The following is a 19,006-nucleotide window of genomic DNA, read 5'->3' on the forward strand; positions in this document are numbered from 1 at the left end:
TGAACTCAGGAAAAAACCTTGTGAAAGTGTGCAAAGACGACCAGGTAGCCGCCTTGCAAATCTGCCGAGGCCGTGGCTCACTCTGGAGAGCCCAGGAGGCCCCAACAGAACGTGTGGAAGAGCACAACCCTGAAAGGAGGAATCTTCCCCTTACAGCGATAGGCTTCCGAAATGTGGACCGAATCCACCGAGAAATGGTGGCCTTGGAATCAGGCTGTCCCTTGCGATGCCTTCCGTAAGGCCGAAAAAGGAATCACACTGATGAAACGAAGAAGTGATGGAGAGATAAGATTGAACAGCCCGAACTACGTCCAGCTGGTGTAGTAAGCGCTCCTTAGGATGAGAAGGAACCGGACAAAGGAACGGGAGGACAATGTCCTCAGTGAGACGAAAGGCCGAGACCACTTTAGGTAAAAAGGAAGGATCTGGCCGGAAACGACCTTGTCCTGGAGGAACACCAGAAACGGAGAACGGCAGGAAAAGAGCTGCCAATTCAGACATCCTCCGGATGGAGGTGACAGCCACAAGAAACGCCACTTCCCAAGAAAGAAGGCGGAGAGACACCTCTCTAAGGGGCTCAAAGGGTGCACCCTGGAGGGCACTCAGAACCAAATACAAGTCCCAAGGGAGAGAAGGTGAGGGAGAGAAGGTGACCGATAAGGAGGAAAGGCGTGCGCCACTCCTTGCAGGAAGGTTCGGACAAGAGGATTAGAAGCCAGGGGCCTCTGGAAAAGAACAGTAAGGGCCGAAACCTGACCTTTAAGGGAACTGAGAGACAACCCCAGTTCCAACCCCGACTGCAAAAAAGAGAAGACGGAGAACCGAGAAGGTCACCGGGGAGAAGTCCTGAGCTTCACACCAACGAAAATAAGACCGCCCAGTACGGTGGTAAATTCCTGCGGAGGAGGGCTTACTAGCCTTGAGCATGGTGTAAATGACTTGGGAAGAGAACCCGCGGGCCCTCAAAACCGCGGTCTCAACCGCCACGCCGTCAAATGCAGCGACTGTAAATTGGGGTGGCAAAGAGGACCCTGAGAGAGTAGATCCGGGCGGAGCGGAAGGCACAGAGGAGCGTCGTCCCAGAACCTGACTACGTCGGCGTAACATGAACTTCGGGGCCAATCTGGAGCTAACAGAATGGCGGGGACGTCCCCTGTTTTGAGCTTCCTCAGAACCCTGGGAAGGAGAGCAAGGAGAGAAAATTGAGAGGACAGAGGAAACCCACCCCAAGGAATCCCAATGGCAGCCACGGCTAGAGCCAGGGTTTCCCGGGACCTCGACATAAATGAAAGAATCTTGAGATTGTGCCGGACACGAAAGGGTCTCCATCTAGAATGCCCCAGAGGACGCGGGTCTGCACGAAGGCTACTGGATGTAGAGACCGCTCGCTGGGGTCGGCTGAGGACCAGGTGAGGAAGTCCGCTTCCCAGTGAGCAAACCTGGAAGGAAACCGCCGAAAAAGGCCAGAAACATACGTTCCGTCCAGAGGAGACTCTTCGACACCTCAACAACGCTGCCGAACTGCGAGCACCGCCACGCAGACTGATGTCGAGGCGTTGTCCGACTGGATGCGGACAGAACGGGAAAGAAGATGGGACTCCCCATGAAGAAGACAAGAAGAATCGCCCCCAGGTCCGGAAAGTGTATTGGAAGCAGGGCTACCCGGAGAGGCCAGAGGTCCTGAACCGACCAATCCCTGAACATGCCGCTCCAGCCCGACAGAGTGGCATCAGTCATGACTACCTGCCCGAGTAGGGAAGGAATGGTCACCCCTGAAGAAGAAGGGGGGAACGGAGCCACCAGAGCAGAGACTCACGGATCCGAGGGAGAGCAACCTTGCAACTGAGAAACAGAGGAGATCTGTCCCATAGAGAGAGAACCGCCAGTTGAAGGGGACAGTAATGAAAACTGGGCAAAGGGCACGGTCTCCATGGCCACTACCAGCCGACCCAAGACTTCCATACAATTTTGGATGGAAACCGGGGCCGTGGCCCGAAGAGAGCGGACACCAGACAGTGTCAGACGGTTGTCCGGCAGAAGATGATGAGAGCCTTGACGAGAAGGTCGTTCACGTAAGGAATCACAGAGACTCCGCACGATCGCAACAGGACTATCACTGGTGCAAGGATCAAGGCGAAGACCCGATGAGCAGAGGCCAGACCAAAGGGATAGGCTACGGATGAAAAAGCCCCTCCGGAACCAGAAGGCGGAGGAACCGCAGATGGCTGGGAAATATAGGAATATGAAGGTAGGCATCCTTGATGTCCACCGAGGAAGAAAATCCTCTTGTGCCCTGGATGCCACGGAAGTGGCAGAGAAGATGGTGGTGAGATGCTTGAGGCCCAGAAGTGGCCGTACAGAACCGCCTTCCAGGGAGACCACAAAAAAAGGTGGAATAAAAGGCCCTGCAAATATTCCCCTGTAGGAACGGAGACAATGACTCCCTGGGCAGGGGAGGGCCTCCTGAAACTGCTTCCCGGAGGAGGAGACCGTGGTGTTCGCGACTTCCTGAATGTGTGTGGTCCCGATGTCTCGAAAAAGTAAGAGACGACCTCCCACCCAAGAAAAAAACCTGCGGGTGGTGGCTGCACTCCATGTGGAAGTGGGATTGCAGTTACATGATTCGGTCAGAACGGTTGGTGTCCGACTTCCAAGGCGAACGCGCCCGGAACGAGGGGGACCTCTTGTCCCGCGAAGGTGCCTGCCGATAACCCTTATTGGGGCCTAAGGTCCGAAAGGACCGAAAGGAAGAGGACTTCCCCTGGGAATAAAAGCAAGCCTTATGCTGAGACAACAAGTAGCTTTTACCCCCCGGCACCACAGAGATAATCTCGAGAAGGAGCTTGTCAAAGAGACGGGTACCAGTAAAAGGCAACTTGGTAAGAGACCCCGTTGGAGGCGGCATCCACATCCCATGCCCAAAGCCACATGGGGCGGCGGAGGGCTGCTAGGGGACCCACAGCAAAGGCAGCACCACGGACTGACTGCATGGAAGCAGTGCACAGAATTCCCCAGCATTGGAGAACCAAGCAAGATAGACCCTCTGGGGGAATTCCCCAGCATTGGAGAACCAAGCAAGATAGACCCTCTGGGGGAAATCCCGCCAAGATACCCAGACTGAGTTGTGGGCACCACAACAATAGGGCCTCGGACCCAGAGCCTGCCGATAACCCTTATTGGGGCCTAAGGTCCGAAAGGACCGAAAGGAAGAGGAATTCCCCTGGGAATAAAAGCAAGCCTTATGCTGAGACAACAAGTAGCTTTTACCCCCCGGCGCCACAGAGATAATCTCGAGAAGGAGCTTGTCAAAGAGACGGGTGCCAGTAAAAGGCAACTTGGTAAGAGACCCCGTTGGAGGCGGCATCCACATCCCACGCCCAAAGCCACATGGGGCGGCGGAGGGCTGCTAGGGGACCCACAGCAAAGGCAGCACCACGGACTGACTGCATGGAAGCAGTGCACAGAATTCCCCAGCATTGGAGAACCAAGCAAGATAGACCCTCTGGGGGAAATCCCGCCAAGATACCCAGACTGAGTTGTGGGCACCACAACAATAGGGCCTCGGACCCAGAGCCTGCTGCGTCCGAGGCAAACTCCGCCAAGGACTCCACCGTCTGATCCGTCGAGTCCTTGAAGGCAGCTGCCTCTACCAGCGGCAGTATAGTAGCCTAGAGAGGCAGGAAATTGGTGGAACCATTGAGAGAGGGGAAACCACCTTAGAGGCAAGGTTCTTGGCGAATGGGTAACGCACTTGAACCCTCTTCATTCCCGTGAACCTCTTGACCGGATGCTTGCATGCAGATTCTAGAAGGATGTGAAGTTCAGCGTAAGAGCTGAATCCTTGAGGTGCTGGTTATGCACAATGAAAGGATACTTCAGGAGTAACGTCCAAAGATCCTGGGTCCTCTAAGTGAAGGGTGTCTCTTATGGCCGCAACCAATGAGTGCACCGTTTCAACCATATCCGAGCGGTCCTCTGAGTCAGATGCCGATTCGGAAACCTGATCCGCCAGTTCACCAGGAGAAAGTGAACGCATGGAGGCAGCCCTGGAGGGGGGCATGCCTGACCGGGTACGCGGCTCTGGCAGGGCAGATTGGCGATTCCGGAAACGTCCTCTGGAGGAGCGACGTCCGTGACCAGATGACACGGGGAGGCGAGACCCACGGAGGGACGCCCACGTCTACCTGGAGACTCAATGTAAAAGTCAGACAAACACCCCTAGTACGCTTCGAGAGAGAGCGTGAGGCTTGTGTAAAAGAGGAGCGGGACCCGCCAGAGGGTCGGCGCAGGACAGACCTCTTCCAGGTAGACACCTAGTCACGTGAGGCCTCAGCCACCACAAGGGGGACTTGAGTCAATTCAGCCATAAACTGGGATAGGAAGAAACCCCAGGCTGAAGGGACGGCCGAATCCACTGGAATTGTAACATCCGGGGAAACTGGGGGATCTGGGGGAGCAGTGGAGCAGGCAGAGTCAGTGGGCATTTTAGGAATAATATGTTATTGTGACAAAATAGAGACTAGCAATCTAGTTGTCAGTATAGAGGGAGAGCAGAATAGTGTCCCCTATGGCAGGAAAAGAGTTAACCCCTGAAAGGGGCGTTCCCAGAGCAGGGGCACTGGCGATCGGCCCCCGCCACCAGACACGCGTGCGCAGCGCTGATTGGAGGGCGATGTGCGCCACCAGAAGCTCTGGCGGCCCTGTGGGCGGAGTTACAGCGCCCAGGCCGCCGAGAAGAACCAGAGTAATGGCGCCCGCCCCATGCCCCGGGCGCACATGCAGCCGCACATATCCCCCCCCAGCAGCCGGTAGCTGCCGAGGTGAAGGAAGACGGCGCTTCAATCGCCCAACAGTACAAATCACCACACACACTGCGAGGGAGGGCCTCCCGAGAGTTCCGGCCCCTAGGGGCAGAGCCAGTACAAGTCGGGGACGAAGGAGTAATGGCACCCCCTCCCTGTCCCGGGCGCATATGTAAGAACATATGCGCTTGGGGGAAGTAAATGGGCGGCAGAAACACCGGCAGCAGCTGCCGGAGAAAATGAAAGTAAGCCGGCGCTCCGTGCGCTTGGCTAGAAAAAAGCGCTGCAGCTGTCAGGCGCATATAAGGCGCTGCGGCACAGCTGCATAGAAAAACCACAGTCTCACACAGAGAGCACTTACATACAGTGTAATAAAACACAGTCTCACACAGAGAGCACTTACAAACAGTGTAATAAAGAAATTATGCCCCCAAAGATGCCACTGCTCGCCCCAGTACCAGCCAGCCCCATAAACCTGAAAATGTGGGCAAAAACTGAGGGTCTCCAGAGGTTGCAAGTCCTTGCACCTAGGGGAGAAAGGGAAATGTACTTACCTCAGTCAGAAGAACTTGCCTAATGGAGTCTTCAGTGAAGTCTTCAGTCAGCTTATGGTCCCTGCATCACGCCTAGCTGCTATGCGCGAGCGAGGCGAGCAGAGGCATAGGGGGTCCCGGACCCATGAGGTACCACCCAGACACTGACCGTTGGCGAGAGGGGGTTAACAGCGCATATACGCAATGTCTGTGCCCCCTTACTCGCAATGGGGAAACAGTGAACCGCAGTTCCTGAGTCCCCACCTGAAAACGGAAAAGAAAAGGAATAAAAAACTAACATGTCCCTATACTAGGAAAATAAAAAAACAGAAGACCTGGTCTGGAGAATCCAGGCCATGTCCACCTCCTTCAGACACTAAGCTTAAACTGATTAGCTCAGAGCCTGAAGGCGGGTATATCCTGCTGGGAGGAGGTGACTTTTTTTATTACCATAGTGCCACACCTCCTGGAGACAGCAGCATACACCCACGGTCTGTGTCCCCCAATGGAGCCGATAGAGAAAGAAATAATTTACAAATCTTTTCCACAAAGTTTTCCACCAAAGTTCCCCTTCAAGTACTTTTGAACTGTTTTAAGGCAAAGATAATGTCAAAATTATTGCAACAATTAGAATAGAAATAGGTGAAACCCTCTTTGCACTCATTTATGTAAACAATTAGTGTACCTCAAATATAATAAAACTGCTATACTTAAATTTGAAATTCAACAGACCGGGCCTCAGACCGATCATAGTTTCTTGTTCCGCAAGCCCCCCCCCCACCAGCAGGTATTTTTCATGTTATTTTTCACGTTACTGTTTTCCCAGCATTTTGCTTTTTTTACACATGCTCTGGGCTGTCAGGTGTTCCAGATAATATTTTAGGTGGGAACATTAGTAAATTTGTTGTTTTTGTTTCCGAAAATGACAGGGACATGACTCTTTCCCCTGCATCCACGCCCTTTTTTTTGAGTAAAATGGAGCGTTAGTAGGGATTTTTGGATTCTTAATCGAAAATTCTGGCGCACGGCACATGCGATACAAAAAAACCTATAAAATCTACTCAAAAAAGTCATAGTAAATGAGACCCACTGTGCGCAAACCCTCTATGCACTGCTTTTTCACAATAATTTGTGTACCAGAGGTTCAAGTTGGCGCATCACCAAACTTTCGGACTGAACCTTGGTTCGACAGATTCGGTTCGCTCAGCTCTACTCTTTAGAAGTTTTACCCAAATATACAATTAAATTTAACCACAGTGATGAAGACTTTGTTGCTCACCGTCCTCTGTGCAGTTCTGGAAAGATTCCTTCACCGTATTCACTGTTACAGTGACTTGCTGTAAGATGTTTTCGTACTCTTTCTCTATGGTCATGTCTTCTTTGTATTCTACCTCCACAATCACAAGATGGTCCACAATGATGCTCCCGCTTCTGCCAAAGTCATATATAAAGGGGTCATTTTGGTCATGTATCACAAACCCTGATGACCAGTAGCTGATCGATAAAATATATGAGCACAATGGCAATAGTAATTGAGAGGATAGCAATGGATGCTTCAACACCTTCATACATTTCTAAATATACTGGCCGACATTTATCATTGTAGGTGCAAGTGAAGCATTTATTATTGTAGGTGTAAGTGAAACATTTTTTTACACTTTTTTTTGTGTGCTGTAATGTGTAAGAGCACCAAATTTATTAAATAGTCACAGAGCAATTGATACATTTTGTGCAGGCAGGGGCGTACCTAGAGCATTTGGCACCCGGGGCGGATCCTTTGTTTGGCACCCCCCCTACAAACACACACGCACCCCCCCTTAATTACACCCCCTCCCTCCCCTCCCCCCAGGAGCGGACTGACAACACTCGGGGCCCCCGGACCAAAAAAAGGCAAGGGCCCCTGCTAGGCTCTGCAGCTTGTCAATCTTCTGCCACGCTCCTATTCCACCCAAATCCCACACACAATAAACAAAAATTTATATATGTAAGAAACACTTTAACGTAGGTAAATTTCTATGACCAATAATACTGGTATACAAGGAGTAAATATATACCACCACACAATAGCTGGATAATACAGCCATACTGTACTGAATAAAACCACTATACACAGACTAGTATACTATACAGGACCATATGGCGGTAGATATCAGCTGTACACAGGATCTGTATACCATATAAGTGATTACAGTTACATTTTTGGACTCACAATTACATCTTTTCTGATCAGCAGTGTCCTCTTTCCTTTTCTTCTCCATCTGGATAAGACCGCCATGTGGATCTCTTAACATCTGCATATTTTCAGTGCCCTCCTCTCCTCTACACAATCTTCCCATCTATAGGCCCACAAACTGTAATAATGCCCTCCTTGGTGTCCTGCACAGTAAAAGGGCAGGTAGGTAGGTAGCCAGGTAACCCCCTCTTTCCCATAGGTATATGCAGAGTTACACCCCCCCCTCTTTCCCATAGGTATATGCAGAGTTACACCCCCCCTCTCTTTCCCATAGGTATATGCAGAGCTACGCTACACCCCCCCTCTTTCCCATAGGTATATGTAGAGTTACACCCCCCCTCTTTCCCATAGGTATATGCAGAGCTACACCCCCCCCCCCCTCTTTCCCATAGGTATATCTAGGGCTGGGCGGTATACCGGTTCATACCGAATACCACATTTTTTGGGCTGCATGATATGAATTTTCCACCATACCGCAATACCGGTTGGGCCCCTCCCCCTCGGGTATGTATTATCAGCCTAGCACAGCGCTGTCCCCCCCTCTCCTCCCCTTCCCTATAGGTGAATGCAGAGCACCCCCCTCTCCCCCCTTCCCTATAGGTAAATGCAGAGCACCCCCTCCCTCTCCCCCCCTTCCCTATAGGTAAATGCAGAGCACCCCCCCTCCCCCCCTTCCCTATAGGTAAATGCAGATCACCCCCCTCCACCCCCCTCCCTATAGGTAAATGCAGAGCACCCCCCCTCCCTCTCCCCCCTTCCCTTTAGGTAAATGCAGAGCACCCCCCCTCTCCCTCCTTCCCTATAGGTAAATGCAGAGCACACCCCCTCTCCCTCCTTCCCTATAGGTAAATGCAGAGCACCCCCCCCCTCTCCCCCCTTCCCTATAGGTAAATGCAGAGCACCCCCCCTTCCCTATAGGTAAATGCAGAGCACCCCCCTCCCCCCCCTTCCCTATAGGTAAATGCAGAGCACCCCCCCCCCTCCCTCTCCCCCCCTTCCCTGTAGGTATATGCAGAGCAAAAAAAATTTAAAAAAAAGGATGCTCACCTGATATCCCACGCAGCGATCTCCTCAGCTGCAGGGCCCGCGTCTTCTCCCCTCCACAGTACAGGCGCCGGATGAGTGACGTCACCGGCGCCTGTAATGCGTGCTGCGTGGGGGCGGAGGTCACGTCTCCTCTGTGTAGCTTCAGATGCGGCTCACACAGAGGGGACGCCTTCTCCTGTATGTGTGTGTATCGCGCATACAGGAGAATGTAGCGCTTACTGCTGGGGATCTTGGACGAGTGTCCCGGACCTCAGCAGTGGCGGCGGCGAGTCAGTCCGCCCCTGGCACCCCCCTTGAGAGTGGCACCTGGGGCGGGCCGCCCCCCCCCCCCCCCCCGGTACGCCACTGTGTGCCAGTAAACATTTTCTCAAATTTCTCTCGTCACATACACTAAGGCCAACATTTATCATTGTCTTTAGACTGTTTTTTGTGTCTACAAAAGGCACAAAAAGGCGCAAGCAGGGTTTATTTGCGCCTTTTTGCGCCTTTTTGAGTTGCAATCCATTGATTTTGGCAATACACATGATATAGAAGGGATTTATGAACTGTGCCTTTTTGTAAAAAGGCACAAAAAAGGTGCAAAGCCACTGAAAAGTCTGTAAAACGACACCATCCCAGACCTGGGGTAGCTTTTTAGTGTATGTGAAGAGAGAAATTTGAGAAAATGTTTACCTGCACAAAATTTATCAAATGCTTGGTGAACATTTAATAAATTTGGTGCTCCTACACATTGCCAGCACACAAAAGGAAGGTGTAAAAAAATGCTTCACTTACACCTACAATGATAAATGTGGGCCTAAAAAGCTACACCAGGTCTGGGATGGTGTAGTTTTTGAGACTTTTCGTTGGCTTTGCGCCTTTTTTGCGCCTTTCTACAAAAAGGTTCAGTTAATAAATCCCTTTTATATCATGTGTATTGCCAAAATCAGTGGATTGCAACTCAAAATCAGGAGAAATGTGTAAACAAAAAGGCGCAAAAAGGCTTGCGCCTTTTTATGCCTTTTGGAAACACAAAAAACAGTCTAAAGACAATGATAAATGTCGGCCAGTGGCTCTTGGGTCTACTACTTCTTTCCAGTCTGACCACAGTGCTCTCTTCTGACACCTCTGTCCATGTCAAGAACTGTCCGGAGTAGTAGAGGTTTAGTATGGGGTTTTGCTTCTGCTCTAGACAGCTCCTGACAAGGACAGAGGTGGCAGCAGAAAGCACTGTATTCAGACTGAAAAGAGCTACTGTAACGCCGAGCGCTCCGGGTCCCTGTCCCTCCCCGGAGCGCTCGCGGCGTTTTTCTGTGTGCAGCGCCCCGGTCAGACCCGCTGTCCGGGAGCGCTGCTCTAGTGTCCCTGGCGGGGATGCGATTCGAGTGGCGGGACGTGCCCGCCCCCGGGTCGCATCCCGATCCTCTCACCTGCCCCGTCCTCCTTCGGTTCCGTCCCGGCGCACGCGCGCCGGTCTCTGGAATTTAAAGGGCCAGTGCACCACTAATTGGTGCCTGGCCCAATCAGTGTAATCACTCCCATTTTGTATATAATTCCTCTTCCCCTTCCTGTCCTTGCCGGATCTTGTTGCCTTGTGCCAGTGAAAGCGTTTTTGTGAGCCATGGCCTGTGTATCCAGACCCTTGCTGTTGCCCCTGACTACGAACCGTTGCCACCTGCCCTGATCTTCTGATACGTCTGACCTTGCCTTTGCCTTGTCCTTGTGTCCCGTGCCAGTCTCAGCCACCAGAGGGGTTGAGTCGCTACCGGGTGGAACGACCTGGGGGTTACCTGCCACAGCAAGTCCATCCCGCTTTGCGGCGGGCTCTGGTGAAAACCAGTAACTACTTAGATTCCGTTCCCCTGGTACGGCCCACGTCATTGCCCCTCTGGCACAGAGGATCCACTATCAGTATACCAGTCCGGATCCTGACAGTAGATCCGGCCATGGATCCCGCTGAGGTGCCGCTGCCAAGTCTCGCTGACCTCATCACCGTGGTCACCCAGCAATCTCACCAGATCGCCCCCCAACAAGGACAACAGATGTCTCAGTTGACTGCCATGCTTCAGCAATCATCTCCTCCACAGCGAGCTGCCGCTTCCACATCCAGAGTCTGCCTGTCTCTACCTGACAAGTTTGATGGAAATTCTAAGCTGTGCCGTGGATTCCTGACCCAGTGTTCGCTGCACCTGGAGATGATGCTGGACCAGTTTCCCACAGAACGGTCTAAGGTGGCATTCGTGGTCAGTCTGCTATCTGGAAAGGCCTTGTCCAGGGCCACACCGCTTTGAGACCGCAACGATCCTGCCCCTGCTACCATTCAGTCCTTCTTCTCCGAAGTACGCAGTGTCTTTGAGGAACCTGCCCGTGCATCATCCACTGAAACAGCCTTGCTAAACCTCGTCCAAGGAGACTCTACAGTGGGCGAATATGCCATACAGTTCCGCACACTGGCCTCTGAGTTGACCTGGAATAATGAGGCTCTCTGCGCGACCTTCAAGAAAGGTTTATCCAGCCACATCAAGGATTGTACGGCCGCATGAGAGATACCCTCCTCCCTGACTGAACTCATCCAGTTGGCTACCTGCATTGATATGCGTTACATTGAAAGACGCCAGGAGCTTCGCCAGGAAAAGGATCTTGTTCGCACCAGGCGTATCCGCGCCTGGTCCCTCTCTCTCAGCATCCATTGCAACCTGTTTCTGTGCCTTCCACCGAGGAAGCCATGAAAGTGGACTGGTCTTGCCTGACCCAACAAGAGAGGACTCGCCGTAGGAACGAGAACTTGTGCCTATACTGTGTGAGCTCCGAACATTTCTTAACCCCTTAAGGACCCAAGACGTCCTGTGACATCCTGGCACCCTGGGCTTTAAGGACCCAGGACGTCCTGTGACGTCCTGGCGTATTCCGGTCCCTGCCGTGCGCCGGGCAGAGATCGGAACCGGATGTCTGCTGAAATCCTTCAGCAGGCATCCAGGGCAAATGCCGAGGGGGGCCATGTAGGCCCCCCATGTCGGCGATCGTCGCAAATCGCGAGGGAAATCGCCCCTGCGATCTGCGGCGATACCGGGCTGATCAGGTCTCTTTTGCATGATCCCGGTTGTCACAGACAGCCAGGACCATGCTGAAGTATAGGAGCGAGGTGGCAAGCCTGCCACCTCCTCCTATACCCTGCGATTCGTCGGTTAGCTAACCGACCAATAGCAGGGGGGGGGCGGTTACTTCCTCCTGCCCTGCCCGGCCCCTGGAAGTCCGGAGAGGACGGGAGGAAGACCGGAGGACGCGGTGGGGGACGAGGGAGTGCTGGGGCCCGGCCCTGGTACTTACCTAGTCCCTGAAGACCCGGATCCCGGCGGCGGAGACGGCGGCGATGGCGACAGGTTAGTTTATCTTCGGCTGCATTGCGGGACCGTTGCAGCAGTCCAGACCGCCATAAAGCGATCTGGACTGCTCCATCTGGTCCCCTTACACTACAACTCCCAGCATGCCCAGACAGCCCTTGGCGTCTGGGCATGCTGGGAGTTGCAGTTTTGCAACATCTGGAGGTCCACAGTTTGGAGACCACTTTGCCCTTCCAGATGTTGCAAAACTACACATCCTCAGCATGCCCTTACTGTCCAGGCATGCTGGGAGTTGTAGTTCTGTAACATCTGGCCCTTCAGATGTTGCAGAACTACAACTCCCAGCATGCCTGGACAGTTTTGGCATACTGGGAGTTGTAGTTTTGCAACATCTGGAAGGGCACAGATTGGGAACCACTGTATTAGTGGTCTGCAAACTGTAGTCCTCCAGATGTTGCAAAACTATAACTCCAAGCATGCTGGGAGTTGTAGTTCGGCAACATCTGGCTCTAAAGATGTTGCCGAACTACTACTTCCAGCATGCCTGAGAATGTTTGGGAGTTGTGGTTTTGCAACTGGTTGGGAAACACTGGTGAGGCACACTGGTTGGGAAACATTGCCTGTCTCCTAACTCAGTGTTTCCCAACCCGTGTTCCTCCAGCTGTTGCAAGACTATAACTACCAGCATGCACTGATAGACTGTGCATGCTGGGAGTTGTAGTTTTGCAACAGCTGGAGGTCCCCCCCCCTCTGTGAAGGTACATTCACATGGGCAGGGGGCTTACAGTGAGTATCAGGTTGCAAGTTTGCGATGCATCAAATTTTGCGCGGCAGCTCAAACTCACAGCGGGAAACTCACATGTGACTGTACCCTAAAAACACTACACTACACTAACACAAAATAAAATAAAAAGTAAAAAACACTACATATATACACATACCCCTACACAGCCCCCCTACCCACTAAAAATTTAAAACGTCTGGTACGCCACTGTTTCTAAAATGGAGCCTCCAGCTGTTGCAAAACAAAAACTCCCAGTATTGCCGGACAGCCGTTGACTGTCCAAGCATGCTGGGAGTTTTGCAACAGCTGGAGGCACCCTGTTTGGTTATCACTGGCGTAGAATACCCCTATGTCCACCCCTATGCAAATCCCTAATTCAGGCCTCAAATGCGTATGGCGCTCTCTCCCTTCGGAGCCCTGTCGTATTTCAAGGCAACAGCTTAGGGCCACATATGGGGTATCGCCGTACTCGGGAGAAATTGCCTAACAAATTTTGGGGGGCTTTTTCTCCTTTCACCCCTTATGAAAAGGTGAAGTTGGGGTCTACACTAGCATGTTAGTGTAAAAAAATAGATTTTTTACACTAACATGATGGAGTTGCCCTATACTTTTCATTTTCACAAGAGGTACAAGGGAAAAAAGCCCCCCAAAATTTGTAATGCAATTTCTCCCGACTACGGAGATACCCCATATGTGGGCGCAAAGTCCTCTGGGAGCGCACAACAAGGCCCAGAAGGGAGAGTGCACCATGTACATTTGTGGTGATTTGCACAGGGGTGGCTGATTCTTACAGCGGTTTTGACAAACGCAAAAATAAACAAAACCCCACATGTGACCCCATTTCGGAAACTACACCCCTCACGGAATGTAATGAGGGGTGCAGTGAGAATTTACCCCCAACTGGTGTCTGACAGATCTTTGGAACAGTGGGCTGTGCAAATAAAAAATTTTGTACAGCCCACTGTTCCAAAGATCTGACAGACACCAGTGGGGGGTAAATGCTCATTGTTATGTTCCTCAAGGGGTCTAGTTTCCAAAATGGTATGCCATGTGGGGGGGGGGGGTTATTTTGCTGTCCTAGCACCATAGGGGCTTCTTAAATGCGACACGCCCCCCGAGCAAAATTTGCTCTCAAAAAGACAAATATGACTCCTTCTCTTCTGAGCATTGTGGTGCCCGTAGTGCACTTCAGGTCAACTTATGGGGTACCTCCATACTCAGAAGAGATGGAGTTACAAATTTTTGGGGGTATTTTCTGCTATTAAACCTTGCCAAAATGTGAAATTTGGGGGGGAAACACACATTTTTGTGAAAACATTTTTTTTTTTTTATGTATGCAAAAGTCGTGAAACCCCTGTGGGGTATTAAGGCTCACTTTATTCCTTATTACGTTCCTCAAGGGGTCTAGTTTCCAAAATGGTAGGCCATGTGGGTATTTTTTGCTGTCCTGGCACCATAGGGGCTTCCTAAATGCGACATGCCCCCGAGCCAAATTTGCTCTCAAAAGCCCAATATGACTCCTTCTCTTCTGAGCATTGTAGTTCGCCCGTAGTGCACTTCAGGTCAACTTATGGGGTACCTCCATACCCAGAAGAGATGGGGTTACAAATTTTGGGGTGTATTTTCTGCTATTAACCCTTGCAAAAATGTGAAATTTGGGGGGAAACACACATTTTTGTGACATTTTTTATTATTATTTTTTTACATATGCAAAAGTCGTGAAACACCTGTGGGGTATTAAGGCTCACTTAATTCCTTGTTACTTTCCTCAAGAGGTCTAGTTTCCAAAATGGTATGCCATGTGTTTTTTTTTTTTTTTTTTTTGCTGTTCTGGCACCATAGGGGCTTCCTAAATGCAACGTGCCCCCCAAAAACCATTTCAGAAAAACGTACTCTCCAAAATCCCCTTGTCGCCCCTTCCATTCTGAGCCCTCTACTGCGCCAGCCGAACAATTTACATAGACATATGAGGTATGTGCTTACTCGAGAGAAATTGGGCTACAAATATAAGTATACATTTTCTCCTTTTACCCCTTGAAAAAATTCTAAAATTGGGTCTACAAGAACATGCAAGTGTAAAAAATGAAGATTGTGAATTTTCTCCTTCACTTTGCTGCTATTCCTGTGAAACACCTAAAGGGTTAAAACACTGACTGAATGTCATTTTGAATACTTTGGGGGTGCAGTTTTTATAATGGGGTCATTTGTGGGGTATTTCTAAGATGAAGACCCTTCAAATCCACTTCAAACCTGAACTGGTCCCTGAAAAATATCAAGTTTGAAAATTTGGTGAAAAATTGGAAAATTGCTGGTGAACTTTGAAGCTCTTTGAAGAATTTTATGATGCAAACATAAAGTAGACATATTGTATATGTGAATAAAAAAAGTTGTTTGGAATATCCATTTCCCTTACAAGCAGAGAACTTCAAAGTTAGAAAAATGCTAAATTTTCAAATTTTTCATCAAATTTGGGGATTTTTAACCAAGAAAGGATGCAAGTAACGCCGAAAATTTACCACCAAAATAAAGTAGAATATGTCACGAAAAAACTATCTCGGAATCAGAATGATAACTAAAAGCATTCCAGAGTTATTAATGTTTAAAGTGACAGTGGTCAGATGTGCAAAAACTGGCCCGGTCCTAGGGTGTAAAATGGCTGGGTCCTTAAGGGGTTAAAGGACTGCCCTCTTCGTCCTCCGCGTCAGGGAAAACGCCCGCACCCAGTGAACATGGGAGAGGCGTTACTAGGTGTGAATTCTCCCTTTCCACGTCTGACTATACCAGTATGGATTTCCTTGCCCACTAAGTCTTCCTTCTCTGCTGAGGCCTTTCTGGACTCTGGTTCTATGGGAAATTTCATTGAAGCTTCATTGATCAATAAATTCAAAATCCCTGTGACCCGTCTCCTCAAACCATTCTACATTTCCTCTGTGAATGGTCAAAATCTGGACTGTACCGTGCGCTATCGCACTCAACCCTTGTGCATGGGTGTTGGTGTCTTCCATCACGAGGACATATAATTTTTTGTACTTCCCAACTGTACCTCGGAAGTCCTACTTGGCTTGCCGTGGCTGCAGCGCCATACACCTACCCTAGATTGGTCCTCTGGGGACATTAAAAGTTGGGGTTCTTCCTGTCACAAGCGATGCCTGAAGTCTCTACCCATCTGTCAAATTTCCATCACTACACCTCTGCCAGGCTTACCTAAGGCCTACCAGGACTTCTCTGATGTGTTCTGTAAAAAGCACAGACCCTTTGACTGTCCTATTGACTTGCTTCCTGGCACTACTCCACCCCGAGGCAGGATTTTCCCTCTATCCGCTCCAGAAACGCAGGCCATGTCTGAATATATACAAGAAAACCTTAAAAAGGGTTTTATCAGAAAATCTTCATCTCCTGCAGGAGCAGGCTTCTTTTTCATTGCCAAAAAAGATGGTTCCCTACAGCCTTGCATTGATTACCGCGGTCTAAACAAAATTACTGTAAAGAACCGTTATCCTCTGCCTCTCATCTCAGAACTATTTGATCGCCTGCGGGGAGCAAAAATTTTTACCAAACTCGATCTTAGGGGTGCCTATAATCTCATCCATATTCGAGTAGGTGACGAATGGAAAACCGCGTTCAATACTAGAGATGGACACTTTGAATATCTTGTCATGCCCTTTGGGCTTTGCAACGCCCCTGCAGTCTTTCGGGACTTTGTCAATGAGATTTTTCGGGACATGCTGTATTCCTGTGTGGTAGTCTATCTTGATGACATCTTCATTTTTTCCTCCAATCTAGAGGAACACAGCCTCCATGTCCATCAAGTGCTTCAGCGCCTATGCAAAAATCATCTCTATGCCAAAATTGAAAAATGTCTCTTTGAATGCAGCAGTCTACCCTTCCTGGGATACATAGTGTCCGGTCAAGGCCTTCAAATGGACCCTGACAAGCTATCTGTGTTGTTAGATTGGCCACGCCCCACTGGTCTATGAGCTATCCAACGTTTTCTCGGATTTGCTAATTATTACCGTCAATTCATTCCCCACTTCTCCACCATTGTTGCTCCTGTTGTAGCATTGACCAAGAAAAATGCTAATCCGAAATCCTTGCCACCGCAGGCGGAGGAAGCCTTTAACCACCTCAAAACTGCCTTTGCCTCTGCTCCTGTACTCTCCAGGCCTGATCCATTGAAGCCCTTTATCCTCGAAGTTGATGCCTCATCTATCGGAGCTGGTGCAATTTTAATTAAAAAAAACGCAACAGGAAAGACCCTCACCTGCGTTTTTTTCTCCAAAACCTTTTCTCCTGCAGAGAAAAATTTCTCGATTGGCGACCGCGAACTCTTGGCCATCAAGTTGGCACTTGAGGAGTGGAGACATCTCTTGGAAGGATCCGATCACCCCATCATCATCTATACGGACCATAAAAACTTGTTGTATCTTCAATCTGCACAGCGATTAAATCCACGCCAAGCTAGATGGTCGTTGTTTTTTGCCCGCTTCAATTTTTAAATACATTTTTGTCCTGCCGACAAAAATGGCAGGGCTGATGCTCTATCACGTTCCACCAATGTCTCCAAATCTGAAGCTCTTCCTCAGTACATTATTCCACTTGAGTGCCTTATCTCCTCTGCTCCTACCACCCTTGTGCAAATTCCTTCTGGAAAAACCTTCGTACCTCCACGCTTTCGGCTCAAAATCCTTAAATGGGGTCACTCCTCTCATTTGGCCGGACATGCTGGTGTCAAGAATTCTGTGCAGTTAATTTCCAGACACTATTGGTGGTCTTCCCTGGAAAAGCATGTGACTGATTTTGTTCGGGCTTGTACTGTTTGTGCCCATGACAAAACCCCATGTCAGAAACCTGCAGGCCTTCTTCTTCCTCTGCCTGTGCCTGAACAGCCATGGTCCCATATAGCTATGGACTTCATTACTGACCTTCCATCGTCTCACGGCAATACAGGCATTTGGGTGGTCGTTGATCGTTTTTCTAAAATGGCTTATTGTTCCTCTGCCTAGTCTGCCTACTGCACCACAGTTGGCGAAACAATTTTTTCTTCATATTTTTCGCCTCCATGGGCTTCCCATGCACATCGTCTCTGACAGAGGTGTCCAATTTGTTTCCAAATTTTGGAGAGCGCTATGTAGTCAATTAAAAATCAAATTAAGTTTTTCTTCTGCTTACCACCCTCAATCCAATGGTCAAGTGGAAAGAGTAAATCAAATACTCGGTGACTACTTGCGTCATTTTGTCTCCTCCCGTCAAGATGACTGGGTGGATCTTTTGCCCTGGGCCGAATTTTCATACAATTTTAAATATTCTGAGTCTTTTTTCAAGTCCCCATTTTTTGTGGTGTACGTCCGTCACCCGATTCCCCCCCTCCCTATTCTCTCTCCCTCTGGGGTTCCTACTCAAGATTTTTCCTCCAAAAGGAGGGGGAGACCAAAGGGGGGGGGGGTTCTGTGACGGCGCTCGCGGCATTCTTCTGTGTGCAGCGCCCCGGTCAGACCCGCTGTACGGGAGCGCTGCTCTAGTGTCCCTGGCGGGGATGCGATCCGCGTGGCGGGACGTGCCCGCCGGTCGCATCCCGATCCTCTCACCTGCCCCGTCCTCCTTCGGTTCCGTCCCGGCGCGCGCGGCCCCTCTCTCCAGGGCACGCGCGCGCCGGCTCTCTGAAATTTAAAGAGCCAGTGCACCACTAATTGGTGCCTGGCCCAATCAGTGTAAACACTCCCATTTTGTATATAATTCCTCTTCCCCTTCCTGTCCTTGCCGGATCTTGCTGCATTGTGCCAGTGAAAGCGTTTTTGTAAGCCATTGCCTGTGTATCCAGACCCTTGCTGTTGCCCCTGACTACGAACCATTGCCACCTGCCCTGACCTTCTGCTACGTCTGACCTTGCCTTTGCCTTGTCCTTGTGTCCCGAGCCAGTTTCAGCTGCCAGAGGGGTTGAGTCGCTACCGGGTGGAATGACCTGGGGGTTACCTGCCGCAGCAAGTCCATCCCGCTTTGCGGCGGGCTCTGGTGAAAACCAGTAACCCCTTAGATTCCGTTCCCCTGGTACGGCCCCGTCATCGCCCCTCTGACACAGAGGATCCACTACCAGTATACCAGTCCGGATCCTGACAGCTACACAACTTCCTCTGGAGCATACAGCAGCCGATAAGTACTGGAAGGATTAAGATTTTTTTTAATCTTTTTAACTTTCCGGCTCCAGTTGATTTAAAAAAAAAATTGTTTTCCACCGGAGTACCCCTTTAAGGATGTCTTTATATGCACTAACCAAAGCCCTCATGGATTAA

The 19,006-nt window shown here is 50.2% G+C and overlaps 1 protein-coding gene across 1 annotated transcript in view; it reads right to left on the reverse strand.

The window, feature by feature from the left end:
• LOC130367331 (mucin-3B-like) overlaps positions 1 to 19,006 on the reverse strand; it is a 53,880-nt gene that overhangs the window by 17,708 nt on the left and 17,166 nt on the right. Inside the window, exon 5 of the mRNA XM_056569741.1 lies at positions 6,615 to 6,766. Within this exon, the coding sequence (XP_056425716.1) occupies positions 6,615 to 6,766 (152 nt within the window). The remainder of the gene's footprint in view (positions 1 to 6,614; positions 6,767 to 19,006) is intronic.

This window comes from Hyla sarda, chromosome 4 (assembly GCF_029499605.1).
Source record: "Hyla sarda isolate aHylSar1 chromosome 4, aHylSar1.hap1, whole genome shotgun sequence".
NCBI lineage: Eukaryota > Metazoa > Chordata > Amphibia > Anura > Hylidae > Hyla > Hyla sarda.